The sequence below is a fragment of the Labeo rohita genome, chromosome 12 (genome assembly GCF_022985175.1).
Source record: "Labeo rohita strain BAU-BD-2019 chromosome 12, IGBB_LRoh.1.0, whole genome shotgun sequence".
NCBI lineage: Eukaryota > Metazoa > Chordata > Actinopteri > Cypriniformes > Cyprinidae > Labeo > Labeo rohita.
Genome location: NC_066880.1, coordinates 19,650,085 through 19,675,238, shown reverse-complemented (window position 1 = coordinate 19,675,238; position 25,154 = coordinate 19,650,085). Strand labels below are relative to the sequence as shown.

Below are 25,154 nucleotides of genomic sequence, written 5' to 3'. Positions count from 1 at the left end.
AATAAATTCAAAATAATAAGGTCACAGTATTCTATAAGCTTTAATTTAGGGACCAATTCTCACTATTAACTAGTTGCTTATTAGCATGCATATTACTATCATTTTGGCTGTTTATTAGTTGTTATAAAGCATTTAACTGAATAAGAGTATAATCTGAGCTGGATGTCCAAACGGAGGTTGGACTGTTACAACTGATCTGAGGTAAGACCAGTGTTCAGATTGAGGGGGGGACTGGGGTGTTCCCGGACCTCCCATAAAATTCAATAAAATGATAGTGAAAATGAAAATTAAATGAAAATATTCGATTGCTGTATTAAATTTAGACCTGCTCAGGTCACATCATATTTTTTTATTTGCGCGTTTTTACGGTGTTGCTCATTACAACCAATCACACACGACTCTGTTGAGTTTAGAATGCAGTGTCCAATCAGAGGCGAGAAAATGTATATTCATATCATTTCATATAGTTAATCAATATTACACGAAGAGTGCCATTTTTTCGCAAAAATCACTAATGTGATATTGATTTTATACAACAGTTCAATAAACTAGAATTTAATATTAACATTACGTTTTAGACACCATATTGCCTATTTCTGCTGTATTTCGCCAACAAAAATGGTTCCAATCACAGCAACAGCACTATTTTACGTCTCTGAACAACATAATGTTTTTTCTTTTGTGAATGAATCAACCGTTTGAATGACTCGGTTCAATCGCAATGACTTACTTATTAATAGTGACTTAGTGCCACCTACTGGCGGGTTTAATTTCAAATGTAAAGTCCCTTATCATTTTTTAAAAATAATTTCAGATATCAGCATTCAACAGTTTAGGATTTAAATATCAAAACATTATTTATGCATTTAATGCATTCATGTCCTGCATTAAACAGTGGGTAATACATCTGTCTGTGCTTTCTCTGCATTGAAAAGATTAATTTTGTTGATAATGATTTTATTTGTTTGGCAACAGTCTAAAATGTCTTAATATTTGAATTGACTTTATTGATTAAATATAAGAATTTGTCGCAAAAGATAATGCATACTTTTAGAAACAAATAATGACTTTATAAAGGTAAAAAAAAATGCCCATAAAAGGTGAAAATCACTGTAAACTTGTTGGAAAATATTAATTTTTGTCACTGCTGTGAACTGACCACACTGAATATGAAGAATACCAAGAACTTTAGGAGTCAGCTGTCCACGGCAGTCCTGCAGGGCAACACACTCAGCAAAATACCATATGATTATCGTTATAGATAAAATAATTTTTTGTCAATATCGCAATATCGAATCACATTTATAATCGGTTTTATTTATTGATTAATTTTTGAAAAGGGGGGGGGTCTGGATAGGGGGACACCCCCAAGAGCTTTGACACAATTGGAACACTGGGTAAGACGCTCATGTCAATCAACTATCGTGGGAGTGGCCTCTGTCAGTGTGACGCCACAACGACAGGCATCTGAGAATGGCTCGATTTGAAAAAGGGAATAATATTATTTTTACAGATTAATTAAAAACCACTGCATGGATTTTTATCATTATAGGGTAGATTTGTATATACACTGCTAACACACATTAATGTTCAAACAGCATGCAAAAGTGAACTTAGCATCTGATGACCCCTTTAAGGCTGCAGGGTAATCATTTTAAGCTGACAAATTGTGTTTTTTTTTGTTTTGTTTTGTTTTTTTACAGTGTAGCGCTGAATTCCTGACTTTTATGTTTTTTGTTTCTTTGTTTGCTGTGCAATGTCTGTTTGCTTCTCTACAATGTTGCCTGCTATTTTAAATGCGCATTTGAAGCATTAGTTGCATTTACATTGGTAAATTAAATAAAATTTCATATTTGTATTTTGTAGTTTTCGTATTTTTCTGTCACAGTTGTAATCAATGTGATAAACAGCCATGACCCGTCTGCACCTCTGCACAAGCATTCTTGAGGAGCTTGATTGGCCGCTTCAGGTGTGTTTGATTAGGGTTGTAGCTAAACTTTTCAGGATAGTGGGTCCCCAGGAACAAGGCTGAAGGCCTCTGAAATAAAGGGAGACAGAAACTAGGTCACAGAGCACACAGGGAATGAAAGCACAACAAAACAGGTCCGTAGGTATGATGTAAGGCATATCTGAAGTTGAGTTAGCTGTTCAATCAAAATTGCTTCATGCACTCAACTCTAATTACAACATTTGTTGAGCTGATATTGAAAGCGAAAATATATTTGGGAGGAAAAAGTGTAGTGATTTTTGGTTCTTCTTTGAGCTTTACTATCAACATGCAGTAACATACTGATTTAGTAAATGATATATTGATGGGAGACCTCCCACCAATGAAATCCAACCACAAGTGGTCACAGGAGACACAGTGGAGATGGATGTTAATAGCAGCTAGAAAACGCAAACAGTCTCGGATGACCACTTGGGATCGGATCACTTGGGATCCAAACAGTGTCCTGTCTTATGTAACAAAATTTATGCAAGTTTTTGTTCTTCAAATCAGAAAATTAGACTGATCAGAAATCCATGTTTCAAATTTTAAACATAATCAGTAAAAGCATGTTGATAGCATGAATGGCCTTTCTGCTGAATACCTATAGCAAACAGAGTGAAGCGCATGATGAATTACTGCTGGAATTCACTTGTGCAGTATTTTCACCTCTGACTGAAATATAGGCCAGTACAAATTGTACTTTTCATTTGATCGTCTGCTCGCCTATGCCAAAACAAGTAAGATATGCTGTATTTCTAAAAATCCACTGACAAATGTACTTTCACACAATGGAGAAAGCATAATCATTTTCATGACAGGATAGAAAGTTCATTAAGGCTCACAGAATGCTAAACCAAAATATCAGGCTCACAAGTTTATGCACATGAAAGACTGGCAACACTTTCATTGATATGTGTCACTTGGGCCTGCCATTTGTTTTTTTAATGGATTAAACTACTGATGACAGTCTAATTTAAAGATGTTGTTGGATGCAAAACTCACTTTTGAACATAAATGTGTGTTGGCAGTGTGTGTACACATCCACCTTATTGTGATAAAAATCCACCCAGTGGTATTTTTGTCATCTTTATAATACATATCCTCTTTTTCAAATCAAGCCATTCTCAGCTTCTTGTCGGTGTGACGTGACACTGACAAAAGCCGCTCCCACGATAGATTGACACGACCATCTTACCTTAGACCCACCCTGAGTGAGCAGTCTGACTCCAACCACCATTGTTTTGACGCCAGTGCAGGGGAAGATGCACTGATTGAGTGATTGAGGTGTTCTGTTGTTGGATGCAATAATGAGCACAACAGTCATTTACTACCGACATCTGAGCCACCAAAGACACAGAGGATTAAAGTTACTTTCATTTTTGAAGGGAATGTGCCCGGCAATCTACATATATGCGTCTATGTTTGCGCTAATCATTCGTGATGCAGCCTCACCTACAGCAGAAGTGAGTGGTTTTTCATGCTTTGCAAATCACCTTTTTTAATAATGTGCTAGTTAGCAGGGTTTGCGGCTAAATGTGGCTAAAGTAAACAGACGGGCTCATCACCCCACAGAAGAGAGGGGTGGAGCAAGCAGAGCTCATTAGCATTTAAAGGAACATGCAACAGAATGGCTCGTTCTGAACAGGGCTGATTTTGACAAGGTAAAAAGGGTGTTTTTTACACTACCACTGAGAAATTTTAACCAAAGTACGTTACAGACTTCTCATTAAGACCCAAAAGAATCATATCAGCTTGTGGAAAATGGGCATCCGATGACCCCTTTTTATCTGTCTGTCACAATGGACACAAAGGTTTGAGCACTAAGGTAAAGAATGAAGTTATCTTATATTTTAAAAAAGCCTAACCATAACTATGCCAGGGGGTTAGATCTCAGAGCAATTTCTTCAGTCTGGTTCTTCATCATCCTGAATGTCTGACTGGCTAAGGTCAAGCTACTAACACAAATATATGCTAGGATTTGTTGCTATATGAAAACTGACCAGGAAAGGACTTAATACTGAACACTAAAGATTGACTTTACTAGTGTGCCGTATATTTGGCTCCTGATCTTTTTCAGCTCAGTCTCACCTTGAGCAGTGTTCCTAAATGTATATTTAATACAGTCAAACACTGAAAAGCACCTCAGTTGAAAGTGTGGCACAAATGTTTGGTTAGACATTAGGGGAGCCAACACAGACATATAAATGCAGACAGCTGAGCAAATACAGACACTAATTAGGCCAAACTGAGATGCCAAACTGCCTGCACAAAAGTATATTTTGAAGGGGTTTCATTTGACTGGAATGATCCAATACCTTCGATTTAAAAAGAAGTGTGGTTCCAGTGTGGTTTGATCCATGGACACCCACCACACATCACTCTGTCGTGCACAAAATAAGATTTAACCAAATAGCCATCTGTGACTGATATCTACTCATATGCAATAAAAATATTGCTGTTTTGGTTCTATTTTCCTTGTTTCTCTGTCTGTTTAATTGCTTATTCTAAACACCTGTCGTTTAGTTATCTCATTCAGTTTTGTGTATTTTTCAATTCAATTCAAATTTATCTGTATAGCGCTTTTCACGATACATATCATTGCAAAGCAACTTTACACCAAATGAACATTGTTACGTTATTTAAGCCCTTCTGTCCCTGTTGTTCTTTGTCCAGTATTGTTTGTTCTCCGCACACTGTTTTGTAGCTTGGCCTGTTATTTGGATTGCCTTCTTTTGTGTTCTTAATAAACCATGTTTTCTTTGATCAATTTTTGACCTCTCATCATCATCTTTGGACCGAACCTTACAGTAGGCTTTATGTTATAAATAATGAAATTTGTATTTATGCATAAATACATTTCTTTTCTTTTTTTTTCAACTTTTTTTCAAGAAAGTATCCACCTTATTTTTCAATAAGGAAGTAAGCTGTTTTCTGGTAATGTGTTAGACGTCAGATTCATAATCCACCATAGAGAAATAACGAGAAGAATATCAAAGTGCAGTAAACGGTAAAACAGTTTGCACTACAAACCAGTGTGTTCATAATACATTAAAATAATATGGTAAGACACGCCAATTTGCAATATCAAGCAGCAAAACAAGCTTTTTGTGCAGCTAAAAATAGCTGAAAGTGGATGAGACCGGAAGCCAGACACAAAAAAACTGACAAATGCTGCACCCACTCTTATTGGAAAAATACAGTACAGTATTACAAAAAAAAAACAAAAAACATACAGTTCCAACAAGCTGTAGATGTCAGCGAATCCATGCAGTCACAACTTCCACAGTAACCAGCCACAACACACCAGATCACGCTCACCTGAATTCCAATTACTCACACCTGCTGACTCCAATCAATACTACTTTATAAGCACGCTCCTCTCAATCCCACCTTGTCCGGTTTACCGTTCACGTCCATTAACTGTTCCAGACTCCTTGCCTGCTACTTACCGAAGTGCACTTACCTCTCAATCTCTCAACGATCCTCTGATGCTATGCTCCTTCATTCCTGGTCAACGATCACCAAACCTGCGAAGAGATCATACATCAGCATCTAGCTAAATACCATTGAACTGTCCATTGTGTTTGTGTTTGATACTCACCTGCCATTGCTCCTTACGGTCTGCTCCTCCATGTCAATACACCTGCCTGTTCATTCACTTACCTGTTGTTGTGTTTTTTGTTTTGTTTTGTGAGTGGTTCAGGTAATATCTTGTCAAGGGCACCAGTATCACAATAAAATCCAAATTTGTAATTTAACCCCTGTTCTCTTTTATGGAAGAAGGGAGAAAGGTATACAAAGGTTCCAATAATCCTCTATTGTGCAGATGGAGAATGCATTTGGCACAGGTGAAGGGACATACACTTTCCTAGACAGAAAAGTCTTTTGGAAAAACTGACTGCCTGGCTACAGCACAGAGAGTGGAAATCCAGAAGTGTTGTGACAGACCTGTTGGAGAACGTGGAAGAAATCCACTTTCATGAGTGCAGAGCCCAGGCAGTGTCTCTCTGCAGATCGATGCATCTTTCAGAGCATTAACTCCCATGAAGCAAAGTTGTGCGAGCTGCAGTCTGGTGGGCCTTTGTGAATCTGATGCTTTATGACCTTTATATATTGTAGAGAATGAAGAGTTCCCTCATCAACCTTCTAAATAAAATGTGTATGCGCGTGCACATTTGAATACTTGGTTTAGGACAAAATGTGTATAATTGTGTGGGTATTACAATGTAAACATGAGGATACTTCTCCTGTCATAAACCAGAGGGTTTAAAAAACACACACACACTACATGTGTTTTTTGTTTTGTTTTTGTGTTTTTTTTTTTATTCAAAAAATGTCAGTAGTTCTGCCAGTAATTCTTTGAGAGGTAGGGTTAGGGTTAAAGGATAGAAAATACAGTTTTTACAGTATAAAAACCACTATGCCTATGGATACTCCCTGTAAACCACATCATAATTGTGTGTGTGTGTGTGTGTGTGTAAAAGAATGGGTTATATGTCTCATCTTGAAATGATCTTTTGGCAGCATTTTCTCCTCATCAAAAGCAATGAAAGCCAAATCACTTGAAAAGTTGATGGATTCTGGCTGAGGAGAAATTCTATCCTTGGCAGATGAACCTTAGATGAAATCACAGAGAAAATATGAGGCAGTGCTGCCGCACCCACCACAGTGCAACAACACCATTTTCAGGAGAAAGAATTGAACCATCTGTAACACATGCAGTATAATAAACATTGTAGTGTTTTGTCGTATTATCAGTTTTAAATACCATGACAAGTATGAAATAAAAAATGACACACCCAGTAATATCAATATTCATGAGTGTATTTTTTCTGAACAAAGACACACAAATACAATAACTGTCATATATACATTTGTAATCTCTAAAGGAATCACCTCAGGTACTTTACACTGAAAAACAGAATAGATTATTCTAAGCAGCATTTGATGTTTGTTAAACATTCAACATATATTTCCATTTTTAAAGATAAAATATCTACAAGGGCTTCTTACAAAAATACATATAGATCATTGCAGCACAAGGACATTCAAGGGTCTATTCTAAACACATATTATTCAGCGTCTGTTTAAAGACAATATTTTATACTTCAATGTCAACTTCATTAATGTGAAAACTAAAAATATATATATTTTTAAAGGACCATGATTGTTGCTTAAGATTTCTTCTAAACAGAATTCGTGTGATTCTATCAGACGTAATTTTTCAGGATTTGTGAAGATTTGTGAAGACATTTAAAAAAAAAAAAAAAAAAACACAAATACTGGGGGTGGGGGAAATATTGAATATTGTTTTTCAACTTTTAAGAAATTAGGTAGTTTTGTTCCATGCACAGAAATTCAAGTTTTATTTTTGTGTTCGTAAGTACAGGTAAGACAAAGAGCTTTTAGCATGTATCCCATGTGGTCAGATGATGTAGAGTGTCTTTGGTGTAATATGACTTGACAAATATACTGTAATGAAGCCTGTGTATGAGGACAAACTAATGCTTTTATTTTATTTTGCAAGAATAAACTATGAATATTTCCTTTATTTTGACATTTTTGTCTTTGGACTACTGTGGATTCATGATTTACTGATATAAAATTGTATTCTGACATAAAACAGGCAAGCATGACTCCAGAGTATTACAAATTGTGAGAAATCTTTTAACTCATTACCTGTCAACCATAAATCAAAATAATGACACAGTGACAATAAAGCTAAATTTTTCTCTCAATTAGTATGCCAGGGAAGTATGACATTGTAAAACCTCTACTCAACGTGTTTAGCTAAGTTAATTTCACTTTTATTTTTAAAAAAATGAGGCACATGTGCAGAGAAGTCACCAAAGCCCCCAAAAGAAAAGGCATTTGTGTGAGCACAGAGGTATGGCCTATAATAAATAAAATCCCTTAAGTGGGCAAAATCAAAAACAGGATCAACTTAACACCCTTGGAGGATTTTAGAGGCTCTGAACCAGCCCAAAGCTTTAAACATCAGGAGACAAATAATATTAAGCCACTAAATTTGAACATTCTGTCATTTACTCACCATTATGTTTTTCAAAACCTGTATTCCTTCTTTGGAGCCTAAAAAAATCTTTAAAACACCTCTATAAATCTTTATAAAACATCTGTCTACAGAAGCTCTTAATAAGTTTATGTATGGGAAAAGGCACTACTGCATACACTTGAGATTTTTATATCTTGTGACTGTTTTTTCCCAAAAGAAGACGCCATCAGATAGAAATTGCTGAAGGCCCTTAAACATGACTTTTGTGTCACTTTGGTAACTCCCTGTGGCACATGGTAAGTGTCACAAGCTTCAGTGCACTAACTGATCCCAATAAAAAGAGCTAAAGTAATTAAACAGAAGAGACGGGTAGAGTATATCTTCAGAACTGAACATGTCCATTCAATTCGCTGTCTGTTGATAGGCTGAAATTAGTGCAGGATATTTCAACCTAGCCAAAGTCAATGCGTGGTCGATATTCAAGTACCATTGGGTAGGCCTGGAGAAAGAGACATGATTTTGATGAGTGTAAAATGTACATTTTCTGGTACAGTATGCAAGCTTTAAATATGTAAATGACATGATTTGTATCTACAGATTTTGCAATTCGGGACTTTTTATTGTGCTTTTCTATAGATTAGGTTAATTTGGTCTATTCGGGTTTTTTTACTTAATGTGTCACTAAAAATATTAGGACATTTTCAATCTTCAGTAAGAATGTGAGAACACCTTCACTGCAGTAGTGACAGGTTACATGAAAAACTCACACACACACCCTCATTCTCAGGTACACTCAAACAACACTATCCAAGACCTGTTTATAGAAAGGAAGGGAAGGAAAGTTCTCTACTGTTCTCTAAGGTGCGGCTCTTTCTGACCCAGTTCTGTGTCACTTCAATGTACAAGGATTTTTAAGCTCATGTAGCTTTATACCCTCATATATGTAATTTATGTAATTCCTTGTTGTTAAAAAAAAAAAACAAACAAACAAAAAAAAAAATCAAATCAAATTCTCAATTTATTTACATTTAAATTGATCTAGGGAAGCTATAAGATGAGCTATCTCATGCATGAAATGTGTGATAAATATTATATTTAGGGCTGCAAAACAATTCATTGCATACAAAATAAAAGTTTACTTTACATACTATGTGTTTGTGTACTGTGTATATTTATTGTGTGTGTGTGTGTGTGTCTGTATATATATATATATATATATATATATTATATATATATATATTTTTTTTTAATATTTGTATGTATGTATATTTATACTTGTATATAATTTATATTATATATAAATATAAATATTTTATATATAAATCCAACCCTTTTTTTCCTTAAAAAATAATACGATTTCAACTTTTTAACTTTTGTTAGTGTGTTAGCATAGCATCGCCTACAGAGAACGGCTGGTAAGAGACTACAACAAAATAATTCTGGGTTAATGACATCATACACCCAGATAACCCCGCCCCCAGGAACATGCAATGAAGGGTGCTTAAATGCTGCGCTGCTTTGGAGAAGAGGAAGAAGACTAGGGGTGCATGTAAAAATCTCTAATTATATGATGTTTAAATCGCGATTCTGTCTTTTAACCATTCTAATGGATTCACACGTTTTAAAATCAGTGTTCTAAAGCAGCAGTTCTCTATCCTGTTCTTCTCACCCCCTGCTCTGCACATGCTCTGCTCTGCATCTCTGTCTCAGATCAGCTCAGCTGCTCCAACAATGAACTGTTTCCCTCATACACTTATTTTCACATAGCTATGACGAGCGTTAAACACGAACAATGTGGTTGACGTTCTGTATTAAAGCTTTAAACATGATAAAACCGTATATTAAAAGCTAGCATAAGCAATAGCATAATAACAGCGTATCTAAAGGTATGAGACAACAACAAACAAAAAACGTAGGCCTACCATTAAGAGCTGTGCTTGCACAAGTTCTGCACGATTCTCTTCACTAATATCCTCTGCGTCTCATTCGGTCTCAAATTGATAAGCAATATAGACAACGCCATTGTTTACAATACAACCGGAGCACATGCCACTGATGAGGGGCGGGACGTTTAGACGCACACTAGAGGCGGTTTCCAACACACTCGGCCAGCTAACCAATCAGAGCCCATTGCGAACTTCTGAGGGAGGGCCTTCAGAAACAGGAAATCGACCAGCAGTTTTTATGCTAGCTGAAAAGCAGTGTAAAATAAATGTAAAATATTTGAAAAATAATGTGATTTTTATAAAACGAAGCATAAAGACATGTTGCTTTGCACCCCATAAACACAATCAAGCCTTCGAAAAAATCTTTTAGACCACCCCTTTAATATATACATGTATGTGTGTGTATTTATATATACATAATAAATAAACACAGTACACACACATATAGTATGTAAACAAACTTTTAGTTTGAATGCTATTAATCGTGATTAATCACTTTGCAGTCCTAATTATATTATATTATATTATAATATATTTACATTTTACATTTAGTCATTTAGCAGATGCTTTTATCCAAAGCGACTTAAAAATGAGGACAATGGAAGCAATCAGAATCAACAAAAGAGCATTGATATGCAAGTGCTATGACAAGTCAATGAGCCTAACACAGTACACGTAGCAAGGTTTTTTTTTTTTTTAATTATATAGTAAATAAAAAGAAAACAGAATAGATAAATAGATAAAAAAAATAGAGCAAGCTAGTATTAGAGGCCTTTTTTTGCTTTTTGTTAATATTGTTATTGTTGTATAATAAATTAAAAAAATAGATAGAATACAAAAAGAATAGAGAAGCTAGTGTTAGCTTTTTTTTTTTTTTTTTTTTTTTAAAAAAAACAAGTAGTTAGTAAATGAATACAGTGTAAGTCTAAAAGGGGCAAGTTTTTTTTTTAAAGAACAGAATAGAGTCAAAAAAGATGGAAGAAAGTGTTTTTAGCTGATTCTTGAAGATGGCTAAGGTCTGAGTTAGGCAGGTCATTCCACCAGGAGGGAACATTTAATGTAAAAGTCTGTGAAAAAGTGATTTTGTGCCTCTTTGGGAAGGCACAATAATGCGCCGTTACCTTATTGAGCTTATTGAGGGCACATAAGTCTGAAGTAATACATTTAGTTAAAGAGGTGCAGAGCCAGTGGTGGTTCTGTAGGCAAATATTAATGCCTTGAATTTTATGCAAGCAGCTACTGGTAGCCAGTTGATAAACATGCGTGTGCATGTGACATGCGTTCTTTCCAGACAGAACTGGCTGGAAGACCTGCCAAGAGATCATTGCAATAGTCCAGCCTGGACAGAACAAGAGCTTGAACAAGGAGTTGTGAAGCATGTTTCGAAAGATAGGGCCTGATCTTCCTGATGTTGAATAAAGCAAATCTGCGGGAATCTGCAGTTTTAGCAATATGGTCTGAGAAATTCAGCTGATCATCAATCACAACTCCAAGGTTTCTGCCAAGGAGTTAAGGTTGATGTGGTTGATGGTGAAATTGTGATGAAACGATGGCTACTGTATGAGTATTATGTATATTATATTATATTATATTAGATATTTTAAATTATTTTTTAATCATTACGTTTAATCTTGGGGGCAATGGAAATTTTACAACTCAAGAAAATGTTATGTGGTTAAAAAAAGTGGTAAAATGTTTGTGAACTGTACTTTTACTAAAATAGAGCCTGAGGGGTGGTGTTTCTGCACAGATGGAAAGTCGTTCACATATCAACAGGGTATACTGGGACCCTCATTAAGATGTGGCATTACTCTATGAAGTCCCCTGGTGAGTTGCAAGAGGATATGCTTGGATATAAGTACAGAGTAGAGACCCCCCAGTGGGGCATCTGTAACCCCCTTCACCACTACAGCGATTCATGACCTGACCCTGGACCTCATAGCTCCATACTCCATGACAGCTTTGTGTAAAAGTGACAATCATAATGCTAGAATTAACTCTGAAGCGCATGCCCAGCTGAGAAGGGGGGTGTGGGACTGACGCGACTTGTTTTGAAATAAACCGTAAAAGTTTTATGCCTGTCGTAAGTTCATTGCTTTAAATTGTAAATACCATGAAGAGCAAAGCTGAAGCCACACAACTTGCTATGAACCTGCTTAAAATAATAGGGTCTGCCGCACTGCTCATCCCAGTGGAAAAGATGAGAGGATTTAGATTTCACACATGAGAAGAGAGGAGAGGAGGAGATACTGGTATTCTCATAGCTTACATTTTCTCCCCGAAGCCTCCAGCGGGTCATGTAGATGAACTCCATGGTGTGGTCTTTACCCATGATCTCACCATTGCATAGAACATCTAGCTGCAGAAAAAGTTAGTGACTGTCAGAGCAATTTCATTGCATGGTAAACCAAAACAGACAAGCAAACATGAAACAAGCAAAACAGCAGAAACATGATAAACATGAAAATATGGTGGTTTATTGGCGAAACACATGCAATGAAGTAAAAGACACATGTTTGAGTCCCAGAAAAGCATATTTTTGAACTGTTCCTGTGTGCCAAGGTCATGGATTTGATTACCAGAGAACACATACTGAAAAAACCTATAGGTTAAATCACACTATATACACTATAGGCTTGCATAAACATGTCTGCAAAATGCATAACAATAGGGTGACCATACATGCCATTTTTCCTTAAAATATTTCCTAAAAATATTCCCATTTCTTAAAATATCCAGGTTTTGGCTTTGTTTGCACAGATGTCATTGTTGTATGACATCAAAGTACCATAAAAGCTATAGGGTCATTCCAGCTGGAATCATCAAATGGTCCCCACCTGACCCCCTCAGATTTGTCTGAAAAAAATCTATGCGATGGGTAATATGCCCAATAGATCATATACAAAATTTCAGATCTCTACTGTGCATACTTTTTTTACAAAAAATCTGTAAAAAAAGTTTTTTTTTTACCCCGTTTTGGCATCACTGTCTGAGTGACCATGTTCAGACTAAAATATCTCCAGAACTAGTTGTGCCAGGTCCATGAAATTTTCTGGGCTAAAAGTCTTAGTCCAGAACTGCATGAATTACAACTCACAGCATTGTTACTGAATTTACACCTGAATCCTGGCCCTCTACTTTTCTTTGAAACTATTACTTTAAGGGTTTTCAGATGTCCATAGAAACCTCAATTTTCAATGTATAAGCATCAAACTTGGTAAATGGTCTGATATGTACCATGTCTTTCACATCCTTTGACATCAGACAATAGAGTCTTATGGATGTCGAGATATTAAGGTCCAAAAATTGAAAAAAACTCATTTACACCAATTTTCAGAGCAGTATTTCCCATGAATGACACCAGGTGTGAATATGAAACTTTTTTTTTTTTGAAAGAGCATGTTCTTATTGATAAAATATAAAAAAATTGGGATGGGGTTTTGCCTCATTTTTCTGTAATAATTTTTTAAAAAAAAATCATTGTTGTGTGACATTCACAACTACTGTAGTACCAGCTATTTTGAACTCATATGCCTAAATTAATGCTATAATGCAGCATTCCATTGTGCTCGGGACTCGGGAAATCCAACCTCCCCCTCGGGAAAGTGCAAAGGAACGGCCACTTAAGTTGGGGTTCCGAAACACACACTCGGGCCAGTTCAGTGCAGACCGAGTCGGTTGGAATTATCCATAGGCATCCATATTTTTGCCAACTGTTACAATGGAACGCATTTACAACGGACATCGGGAGAACTAACTCGGATTCACCGACTACCGACATTCAATGGAATGCAACATAAGTACCTAATCTTGATGTTCCACCCAATCCAGTGAATAATACATCCATTTTCATTGAGAAAGCAGGGCAATATTGATTAGAAATAATAATATTCAGGTGGTATGAGATCTAGCATCAATCAATCAATCAGTCAATCAGTCAACAATGATCAATTTTGAGGTCAGTCGAGTATCAGGAACACCAGGATTCCATGTCAACTTTGAGGTTGACCCAGTTGAACAAGGCCTTCACATCACAGATATGGCCCCAGGACAATATGTTACTTGTGTGTATGACCGACAGTGGTGGGTTGGTATCATCAGAGACGTCTCTGACACAGAGCAAGACATTCAAGTGCTTTTTTTGCATCCCCATGGCCCAGCTAGAGGCTACTTTTGGCCAAAAAGGGAAGATGTCTGTTGGGTGCCTCTCCAGCACATCATAATGAAAATTGATGTGCCAGTTACTTCCACTGGACGATGCTATGTCATAAAAGAAAATGAAACTGTGGATTCAGACACTTTCATGAACAACTTTCAGTAACTGTTGTGTCACACATTTATTTGTGTTGGTGGTATACATTATTAAAGTGACTCATGTCTGGAAGTACGTTTTTTGTATTTTGTACTTTTTTAGCCCATACCAAGTTGAATAGCAAAAGTGAACAATAGGATCAGTGACGAAACTCTGAGTTTTAAAAAAATCATTACAGAAAAATGAGGCAAAACCCCATCCTAATTTTTTTATATTTTATCAATAACAATATGCTCTTTCAAAAAAACAAGTTTTATGTTCACACCTAGTGTCATTCATGGGAAATATTGCTCTGAACATTGGTGTAAATTAGTTTTTTTCCATTTTGGACCTTAATATCTCAACATCCATCACACTCTATTGTCTGATATCAAAGGATGTGAAAGACATGGTACATATCAAACCATTTACCAAGTTTGATGCTTATACACTGGAATTTGAGGTTTCTATGGACATCTGAAAACCCTTATAGTAATAGTTTCAAAGAAAAGTAGAGGGCCAGCATTCTTGTATAAATTCAGTAACAATGCTGTGAGTTGTAATTCATGCAGTTCTGGACTAGGACTCTTAGCCCAGAAAATTTCATGGACCTGGCACAAATAGTTCTGGAGATATTTCAGTCTGAACATGGTCACTCAGACTGTGATGCCAAAACGGGGTAAAAAACAAACTTTTTTACAGATTTTTTGTGAAAAAAGTACGCACAGTAGAGATCTGAAATTTTGTATATGATCTATTGGGCATATTACCCATCACATGGATTTTTTTCAGACAAATCTGAGGAGGTCAGGTGGGAAACTTTTCCAAAATTTGATGATTCCAGCTGGAATGACCCTATAGAGACCAGACGGCTCCTTATGCTTTCGAATCGCTCTCGAGGTACTTTGATATCAAACACTGAACGGTCGGCTCAGCGCCGCTTCAGTTCAAACACACCATATATTTACGCGTATTTCATTTTGCTTCTCTGTAGATCCCAACTACTCACGCACCACGGCTGGTTAATTATGTACAATGCCTGCATGTTATTGGTCAAACTACTTTTCAATTATTACCTTCAGCAAGTATGAAAACAGGAAAACAAAGTCAAAACAAACCTGCCCAGGACGTCTCTGGGGAAAAAATGGCACATATGGTCACCCTACATAACAACATGTACATGAGAAATAAACCTAAGGCAATATGTAATATTCACTAAATCGTGGTGTCTTTTTTTGCTAACAGGAAAAATACTGTATGTAGACTAAAGGTATTTAGGTGTTACCTCATAAGAACTGGGAAGCTTTAACTTCAGACTTAAAAACTTCTTGATTGTTCCAACAGTCACTCTTGTTGAGCAGCGAATAAATTTTTTCATTAAGCCCTGGAAAACAAGGCAAATAGACAACTTTGAACAAATTTCCAAAACGAGACTTAAATATTAGAATCTAAATATTAGAATAATTTCTGAAAGACTGTAGTAGTGGCTGCTGAAAATTCAGCTTTGCCATCACAGGAATGAAATTACACTTTAGAACACATAAGAAAACAGTTTTTTTAAACTGTAATAATATTTCATAATATTACTAAAAAGAAGGAAAGAAAAAGAGATTAATAGCAACCAGGGAGATATGGCAATGTGGGAGCCGATAGAAAGGATTGAGCTTTGGAGTTACGCTGACTGATACCAGGCTTTAAAAAAGAAAACAGATCAGCCCTGACTTCAATCTTAAAATGTCAAGCACAAGGATCATGAGGAACAAATCTGATCCTGGATCACCTTTCCTTTAGAAGGGATGAGGGGGCAAGACTAACACAGAATGCAGATAAAAGAACACACATAAAGTCTGATAGGAGGAGGAGAAATGTATTCAAGATGGCTAACCTTAACAATGTTCTCTCCCATCTGCCCATTGTTGCGCAAGCAGTCTAGACAGATGGCTATCTGTGGATCACTCCTGTGGTAGTCTCCATCACCTTTAACATCATCATCATCATCCATTCGGGCCTTCTTACACATAGGGCCATCCTCTGGAAAAAGACAAAACAGAGGTGCTCATTTTAAAGGATCGTCATTTAAATCACTTTAACAAATAGTCTGAACTGTTGTTTCATCTACCTTTCATACAGATTTCTTAAATAAATGTACTTTTTATTGAACCAAATGGAGTTAACATAACTAAAATGAGCTAAATAATGAAATCAAATTTACAATATAACATAACTGATGACTGATCAACATTTAAGTGTTAATGTGTTAAAGTGTTAAAATGTTATTTTCTTGTTTATTACTATGAAACTGCTTTGACAGTGTATTGATTTCTAAAAATGGTTAAAACAAAATTTCTGTACAGAGTAATCTACACATGAAAATAATTTCATCTTCTTATAGAAAAAAAGACTTAACAGACGTAAGTCTGATTGCGAAAAACTAAATATGTGCCACATTATATGGTCCTCTGACAATGCAGGGCACAAAAGCTAAACATTTCAAACTAATAGATATGCTAATGTAAAATAGCATCTGCATCTTTTCTCAGGCTTTCTTTTATATGAAATAAATAATATTCAAAAAGATGCTCTTGGGAAAATCACGAATGTGGTAATTATCTCATCATTAAGAACTGCTTACAGCTGCAAACACTTACAAGTTGCCTTGGAGACTCCAAGTATTATGAAAGTCATTCATTGTGGTTCATACATTCAGGACAAGAGCCGTAGATTATGAAGATAGTGGTACACATACAAAAAACATACAAATTTCAACAAATCATACAAAACATCATTTAACTAAATGGAGCATCCAGTAGTTCACCTCCCAGCTGGCCAAAACAAATAGGGCCATGTAATTTTACTACTGATGAGATGTAGAAAAACAAATAAACGGCATGTGTCATCATTATGATTCAATATGGTCAGAAAGGCAGAAATTAAGTCATCTTGTAACAGAAAACCTCGTAAGAGCAAATTCTGACTTGCTGGCCAGTGTAGTACTTAATAAAAAATAGTCTGATGGCACCCTGAGGATAATGCAGTAATGCCTAGCATAGGTGTTTGAGGTTGACTGAGGACAGTGAGCCGAAACTGCATAAAATAGTTGTACAGAGTGACTCTGTAGTAGTTCTCTCTCTGGAGTCAAGGGATCAGAGTTACACAGATACATCTATACTGATGACTCACAACTTACTACCCACCACCTCTGAGTCAAGGTCACTGAAACAGAGTGTGATAGATTCATTTAAGCTGTGAAGACATTACTTGATAAGGAATGAAGGAAGTAAGCTAGGACAGCCTAATATGTGGGATTAAAGGGAAAGCCAAAAATAAAAACGTCTTTCATTATTTACTGACCCTTATGCTATTCCAAACCCATATCACTTTCTTTCTTCTATAAACCACAAAAGGCTGAACTTTCTTGCTGCTCTTTTCCATACAATGAAAATGAACTGCGACCAAGAGGTGTCAACAAGGAGCATAAATGTATCATAACACTAGTTTATGTATCCTGTGTGTTTTACTCCTTGTCTATCAAAACCTATTTAGGATATTTTTATAGTGCTTTCATAAAAGCTCATGGTCTCCATTCACTTTCATATGGAAAACAGCAAGGTCAACATTCTGCTAAAATTCTCTCACTTTTCATTCAGGTTTGAAACTAAAACAGAGTGAGTACATGAATGACACAATTTTCATTTTCAGGGAAACTATTCATTTAAATTATTAAAGCTTTGAGTTAATATGGTTATCAGGTGAGTTATAGATCATTTCACTGTTTGAGTCATTTACCATCAGGACTTTCTTTCGACTTGTTTCTTTTCCAGAATTCAACCTCTTGCTGCTCTTCCTCTGGAAGTACAAAAAAGGGGGAAAAAGTTAATTAAATGTCAGCCGATATATGGTATATGACACAAGAGTTACTTTAAAATGGCAAAATACATACTATCTCTAAGACCAGGCACAAGTTTGAAAATGACTTCTTCTAGAGTGTTGTCCAGCCTTTGTAAAAAAAGAAATAAACAGAAATGTGAGCTACCAGAACACCAGTCATGCTAATGCCCCTGTCACATCTGTTAGCAGGTTCAAGCTAATGCTGCTCTATGCTCTTGTTATCATGTTATCATTCTGCCTGGTATTGGGGTGGAGATGCATCACTGGTGTGGAGAGGCAATCCTGTGCAGGGTCAGTCTCACAGCTGACACTCTGGCTCCAGAAAACAGCCCGGCTGTTGCTTGGAATGCCTCCCAACCAGGATCAAATTCACTGGCACTCTATGACCCCACACTGCTCAAAATCAGGCAACTGTGGATAACAAAAAAATCCCTCAGATCTATTATGGGAAAGCTATTAGATTGTGTTTCAGATTTCTTCAAAATCAAATAGATTAATCTCATTAATCCTTATCATAGCTTGTATTGCTGTGTGCTCCACAATGCTACACTGAATCTGATCCAAGACCACTTCAAGCAGATTTGCTAAAGAGGTTTTGACTTAGTAGTAGGATATCATGGATCAATGTGGTTTACCTTAACATCTCCAAGGGATTTGTTTCATGAACCTGGATACCACATTTTGGGCAATCATTGCTGTCCTCAAAATGCTGGACTATACAGCTTTTACAAACTGTACAAAAGCAAAAAAAGAAGAAATTATACTTAAATAACAGAGAAAAAAAATCGGTGAAATTGTACAGTAAAAAAACAACAGCTGTGGATGCCAGAACTTAGCTGTAATAATACAGTAGCAGTTCATCATCCTATAAGTTGAAAGATGACTTATTTTTATTTACTTCTAAAAATGACAAATTTTACATTACTTTACAGTATTTGATATCCTATTATATTTATTACAGATTTACACCATATATGGGCCATTTTACAGAACTGGTGCAAACTGCTATCCCACAACCAAAACCATTTAAAAAACATTTAAGTATTCAAATCGTCTACTATCTATTGAAACCTACAATAATATTTAAAATATTAATATATGAACTTAATATACAGGGGTTGGACAGTGAAACTGAAACACCTGGGTTTAGACCACAATTAGTATGCCGTTTGGCCTCCTTTTGCAGCCAATACAGCATTATTTCATCTTGGGAATGACAAATACAAGTCCTGCACAGTAGCCAGAAGGATTTTGAGCCATTCCTTTCGCAGAACAGTGGCCAGGTCACTATGTGATGTTGGTGTATGAAAACATTTCCTGACTCGCTCCTCCAAAACACCCCAAAGTGGCTCAATAATATTCAGATCTGGTGACTGTGCAGGCCATGGGAGATGTTTAACTTTACTTTCATGTTAATCAAATCACTCTTGTCACCAGTCTTGCTGTGTGTATTGGTGCATTATCATCCTAATACACGGCACCACCTTCAGGGTACAATGTTTGAGCTATTGGGTGCACATAGTAAACCTTCACACTCTGCTCTTATTGGTGGAATGTGCTATCAGTAAAGACTGGCCACCAGGCTGCATAAATATAGCCATGAAACCTCCAACACTATATTGGCCAGTGTTTCAGTTTCATTGTCCAACCCCTGTATATAATATCACCATTTATTGGGTACTTTCAGTTGGGAGGTGGCTATCCCATTCCCTAACACCTAAATTTCAACTTATACAACTTATCAGACTATACTGAAATAATTTTTGTATTTTTCTTCATTGTTGTTTTTAAACGTATCTTTTTGATTCTTTTAAAAAGTGAAGGTCAAAAAATATATCTATTTTATATTATGTTATGAAACTTCATGTAAAAAAAACGTGTCTCGCATTTTTCATGCCACTACCGAAACAGTGTACGTTTTAGTCTATCGGCTGAGACTGATTTTAACTAAACCCATAAATTTATGATCAGGAAATATTCTTTTGTCCCCCTCTCTCAAGACTACAAGGTGTGAGTAGATAAGTCTCATCATTTTGAGGTAAATGTGTTCAAAAGTCTGAAAAATCTGTGTGTAACTTTAAGGAAAGTCACTACCAAATAACTTTTTTCTGCAATTAAGCACACTTTTTTGGGAGTTATTCCATAACATTTAGTTTTTACATGTATACCCCTGATCATAACTGTCCATTCGGTGGAGTTTCGGTAGTGACATCTTTGTTTTTTGGGTCTTATCCCATAGAATTGTCACTAATGAAACAATGACAAAAGGGAACACATAATCCTCACATTTGGGGGAAACAAACAAAATTTTAGTACAGTTATACATTTTTTTGTATTTTAGTATGTTTTAGTAGTGTTTTAGTATGCAAGTTAAAATTCTGTAATGTGATGTGGTTACTACCAAAGCATTACTGTCACTACCAAAAATGTGCTGTCGCTACCGAAACATGGGATGTTTTGTCAAAAATAAAGTATACTGTATTATCAGCTAAGATGTTATGATAGTTTTTGGTTCAATGTATATTTAAACTAATGAATCCTTAACCTTAAAATCAGTATGATCAACTTTTTGCCTTTTACAAAGAAAAATTGGATTCAAAATACAACAAATCTCAAAAAATTACAACTGAAATATTATTTAAAATGTAATTGTTATGAATTTAACTCAATCTAGATGTATGCAAAATCTTAAAAGGTCAATATAAGCCGTTTATTTAAATTGTATTATTATTACTGTGTTTAGGTGGTGGCAAATCTGGGGAGAGGACAAATATTAAAAAATATTCTGAATATACAATATTACAATTAACTGCACAATTACTAGAAATGTGTATCTTGGATATTATACAATTTGCATACATATAATTTTTTTTTGGAAAAAGACATTTTTTTCAAGACTTTTCCAACTCTGACTTTGGAACAATTCTGTAGAATGGCCCATATAGCAAGTCTTACAAACTGGCATTTAAAGCTTTAGCTGGCTCTGCTTAGCCAGTAAAACACCTATCATTTTCCACCAGCAAAACCACAGCAACAATCATTTCCTTATTGGTCTGTGAATACACACATTCAAAGCTGTCAACACACACAAACTATATAACTATATAACTACTTTACCTCATTAGTCAGAGTGAAAAATAGCCACCACCCACACACTGACATTGATACAAGACACAATCAGGTCATCACTGTGTGTAATAATCAGTTGGGCACAAGGCTAAAATACAGTGTATGCCTAGTACATTCAAGATATGGAATTATTTTATGGCATTAATTAACTTATTAAATTAAATACCAAACAACATAAATAATAATAATACATTTTACTAGCTAACTTACTCATGGTTTATATTTAATATGCTCCAATCAAAAAATTAAACACAAATTGCATACTAACTCCATCAAGAAAATATTTTGTGTGAAAATAGCTTATGCTTGAGGAAAATATCTGTTGTCATGGTGACTGATCTACAGATGACAGTGACAATGTGTTGGTCATGTATCTTAAAAGTGAGGGAGTTTTCACATCTGGTTGAACCAATATAATGCAAAAAGGAAAGTAGGTCACTTACACCTGACAATAAAACGATAGATGATTAATGATGTTCACATAATCTATGTGGAAACATATGTGTCTAACCAAGCATTACGAAATCCCTAAACTCAAATAATATTAAACATGAACAACAGCAGGAGTGGGATTTATCAGCTTAGAAACATGCAACAAACACTGGTCTAAATACTTCGTATAATTACATTTTATTATTTTAATGTAGCCTTGCTTTTTTTCCACATGCTGACCGTGATCAGAACAGATCATTTTTGGGTCAAAGCCCATGGGCTGAAAAAAATGTTCACTAAATTCTCATAGAGACTGTAGATACTTACAGGTGTGCAAGCACTCGGTCACGGTGGTGGGCTTGATCAAGTATCCTTTACAGATATAACAGGTGATGAAATGGTTGAAGTCCCTCACCAGGTGTTTCCTATGTGATGTCATTGTTAAGATTCCAAAGGGGGGGATGAGGGAAAAACAGATGGTGTAAGGATGAAGTGGAATGCAGTTTCAACCAATCTGTGGCTCAACTGCAGTATTCTGCTGAAGGGCCCCTGGTCTTCTCTTCCTTCATGACATCATGGGAAATTAAACATGCCTTTAAGACAGACCTGTGGATGTGGATATAACAATTATGATTTATAACAAACTTTTGAAATCATTAGAAGATTTTGTTAAAGGCGCGTTCAGTAAGGCTGTGTTTGACATCATACTCTCTGAGTATGTACTTCTTTTGAATTTCTTATTTAGTCACAGTTAAAAATCAGTGGTTCTCAATTCCAGTCCTGGCTTACACAGGGAAAATTCCAAACACTTTTGCACCCTTGAAGGTCACTTTTTGAAGGTAATGCCACATTTTAAAGCCATTCCAAAATAATGTGATGGCCACTTCTTGAAAGTCATTTTATCATTTATGGTCATGTGACCAAAGATGGCGCATCCACATGATTCTAAATCAAGACATTGCAGGAGAGTTTGTGTTATTGTATGAGCAAATTAATACAAGTTGTTTTGTTATAATGTATTACACACATTTCTGTCAAGTTTAAATAAGTACAAAATTTGTTTAATAATAGATGCGTTAGGTACATGTGATCTGCAGGGTTCAAAGAAGAGATGGCAACTTTTATAGCAGAGAGGGAATACACACACACACACACACACACACACACACACAAAGTATATTTTAAAATTCATTATAAAATGTATATTTATTTTCAGAGGCTCTGCCCTTTGGAGTGAGCAGGGCATGCCTACTTCCGATTCGAATTTGCCCACACTCAGTTCAGTTCATCCTAATGAGCTGATGATCTCAATCAGGTGTGTTAGACAGACATGCAAATAGCATAGAGTGGTGGGTTGCCAAGACCGGAATGAAGAACCACTGTTCTATATAGTATGAATATTCACTATGCTGTCATTATCATAGTCATGTGACCTTCAACCATAGTCAAGGACACTTTGGAGTGAGAAAAATAACAGCCGCCCTATTGAGGTCATTTTAAACTGAAGTACTCAAAACTGGCCACTTTTGAAGGGCCTTTGGAATGAAGGATTTTGAGGGTACAATTTTGGAAACTTTGCTCCCATAATAATTTTTGCACAGGTTTAATTGTATGACAACAGTGCCCAATTAAAGGCAGTGCTGGTTTTTGTTTATGCTCACTCTTATTCATGGCAAAGGTACCAGTGGTTTAGGATTTTATACTGACACCTACAGGCTTACAGAAGTGTGTCTAGAAACTGCACAGGGAAGCTGTTTTTTTACCTTCTTTCTTTTTCTGTCTGTTTTTCTACTACTACTACTACTTATAAAACACACAGCTGTGGTCATTACAGAATTCAGTTCTAAATTTTCCTATGGTTTTGGTAGTTTGTGCTAGTACATGATAGGTGGCTACATGTTATCCTTGATCTGTGGTGTAACCTGTTTGTTTGGACTTTCATTTTCTATTCATGCTCACTCTGATTAGGTTGGTTGATAGTACATATACTAATTCATATTCTAGACTATGATATTGCCATCAATAAAGTAAGAGGCTATGTTGTGTTTGTTGTCACATGTCTGGCTGGTCTTAGATGCCTTTATGTTACGTTTTGTATAGAACACTTGCTAAAAGTTAGTAGGTTATTATTGGTGATATATATATATATATATATATTTTTTTTTTTTTTTTTTTTGAATGCACCTTTAATGTTTGAGAAACTTGAACTTACGTTTGTTTGACGGTCTACAGGTGCATCATGACACATGCGCGTTAAGCCCCGCCCACGATCTTCAAAACGAAAGTGGAGAGGCGCCTCAAAATGACATTTATAACTCATTCAATAAATGTGTAACTGCTTTTATCCTTACAAAAATTCATGTTGAAAGTGGGGGACTCGAATCATTTGGTATAATAAGTAGCCATTAACCGACACAAAATTTGGGCCTTTGAACATAGCATTTTGTCGTATTTTACATTAGTTTAACGTCTCTTATCTTATGTTGCAATCAGACTTAAATTAAAGTGTTGACAAACAGATCTAGTGCGGATTTGTCATATATAATCTATACTCCTAATGTCTCAGTTGGTCTTCATTAGCTACGTCGCTTATCGTGACAGCCGTATGACAATAGAATTGTTTTATTTTTAAGTCAAAACTCTTCGGTTTATCACCACTTGGCCATCGTCTGTGTCATTCTGTGCGTCATCTTCCTGTTAAACGCTGCGCTGCGTTTACCTCAGAAACGAATAACGTGCGATCAGTGCCGCTCTCGTTTTAACTTGCTGCCATTTGTACAAGTGTCACTTTCCGTAAACGAGAGGCGATGTTTTATCGCTCACCAGTGAGCACTAAATAACCAGCTGTACCCTGACAACTAGTATCCTACAGAGACACAGACATGCTGACGAACTTGATATATGACACGAGACCGCATTCCCATCCCACCCGAAACTTTACGATGAAGGGAGAGCGTGAAAACGACACGCAGCTGCAGTCAGACAGTAACGACCATCTCTTACCTTCTACACATCATGGGTCCATGTTGATGATGCGCATTGATTTTTACAAACAGGCTTGAACGAATTTGGGCTGTTGAAAGTGATGGTTGTAGTAGCGGCACAGAATACGGAACTGCTTTCATTTGAGATGATATGGGGAAGGGGGCGGAGGACTTTCCAGTTCTTGTTTACGCATTGCTGTTTTATTCATTCCATGGTAGATTGTCTCTGATTGGACACAAACTAGGGCGCAGCCTTCAATTACCAACTAGTCCAGTAACAGTTTAGAACCAGTTTATCAATGAAGACACACACGTGTGGCAGCCCTGTTCGCTAATACGATTATGACCTATTCAAGTCAGGTACCTGCCGTTAATATGTGGCTTGCAGTTCGTGTCAAACAAGTTTGCATTAATAAGGAGCGCCATTAGTGATAATGTTTTGACAAAAATAAATCAATAAATAATAATAAAATAAAAGAAA

At 36.1% G+C, this 25,154-nt stretch overlaps 1 protein-coding gene across 1 annotated transcript; it reads right to left on the bottom strand.

The window, feature by feature from the left end:
- Positions 1–6,798: 6,798 nt before the first annotated feature.
- Positions 6,799–24,870, bottom strand: pcgf5b (polycomb group ring finger 5b). The gene is made up of 9 exons (XM_051124583.1): positions 24,693–24,870; positions 22,017–22,295; positions 18,764–18,860; positions 18,181–18,236; positions 18,027–18,086; positions 16,126–16,271; positions 15,526–15,624; positions 12,219–12,308; positions 6,799–8,502 (listed from the first exon to the last, which is right to left on the bottom strand). The coding sequence occupies exons 2-9, from the start codon at positions 22,126–22,128 to the stop codon at positions 8,455–8,457; spliced, it is 708 nt and encodes a 235-aa protein (XP_050980540.1). The 5' UTR covers positions 22,129–22,295; positions 24,693–24,870; the 3' UTR covers positions 6,799–8,454.
- Between the last annotated feature and the right edge of the window lie 284 nt (positions 24,871–25,154).

Coding starts and splice junctions, on each gene's coding strand:
- pcgf5b (XM_051124583.1), bottom strand. CDS start 22,128: ATGACATCACATAGGAAACACCTGGTGAGGGACTTCAACCATTTCATC. Junction 18,861..22,016: donor GACCGAGTGCTTGCACACCT/GTAAGTATCTAC, acceptor GCTTTTGTACAG/TTTGTAAAAGCTGTATAGTC. Junction 18,237..18,763: donor AATCCCTTGGAGATGTTAAG/GTAAACCACATT, acceptor TTTTTTACAAAG/GCTGGACAACACTCTAGAAG.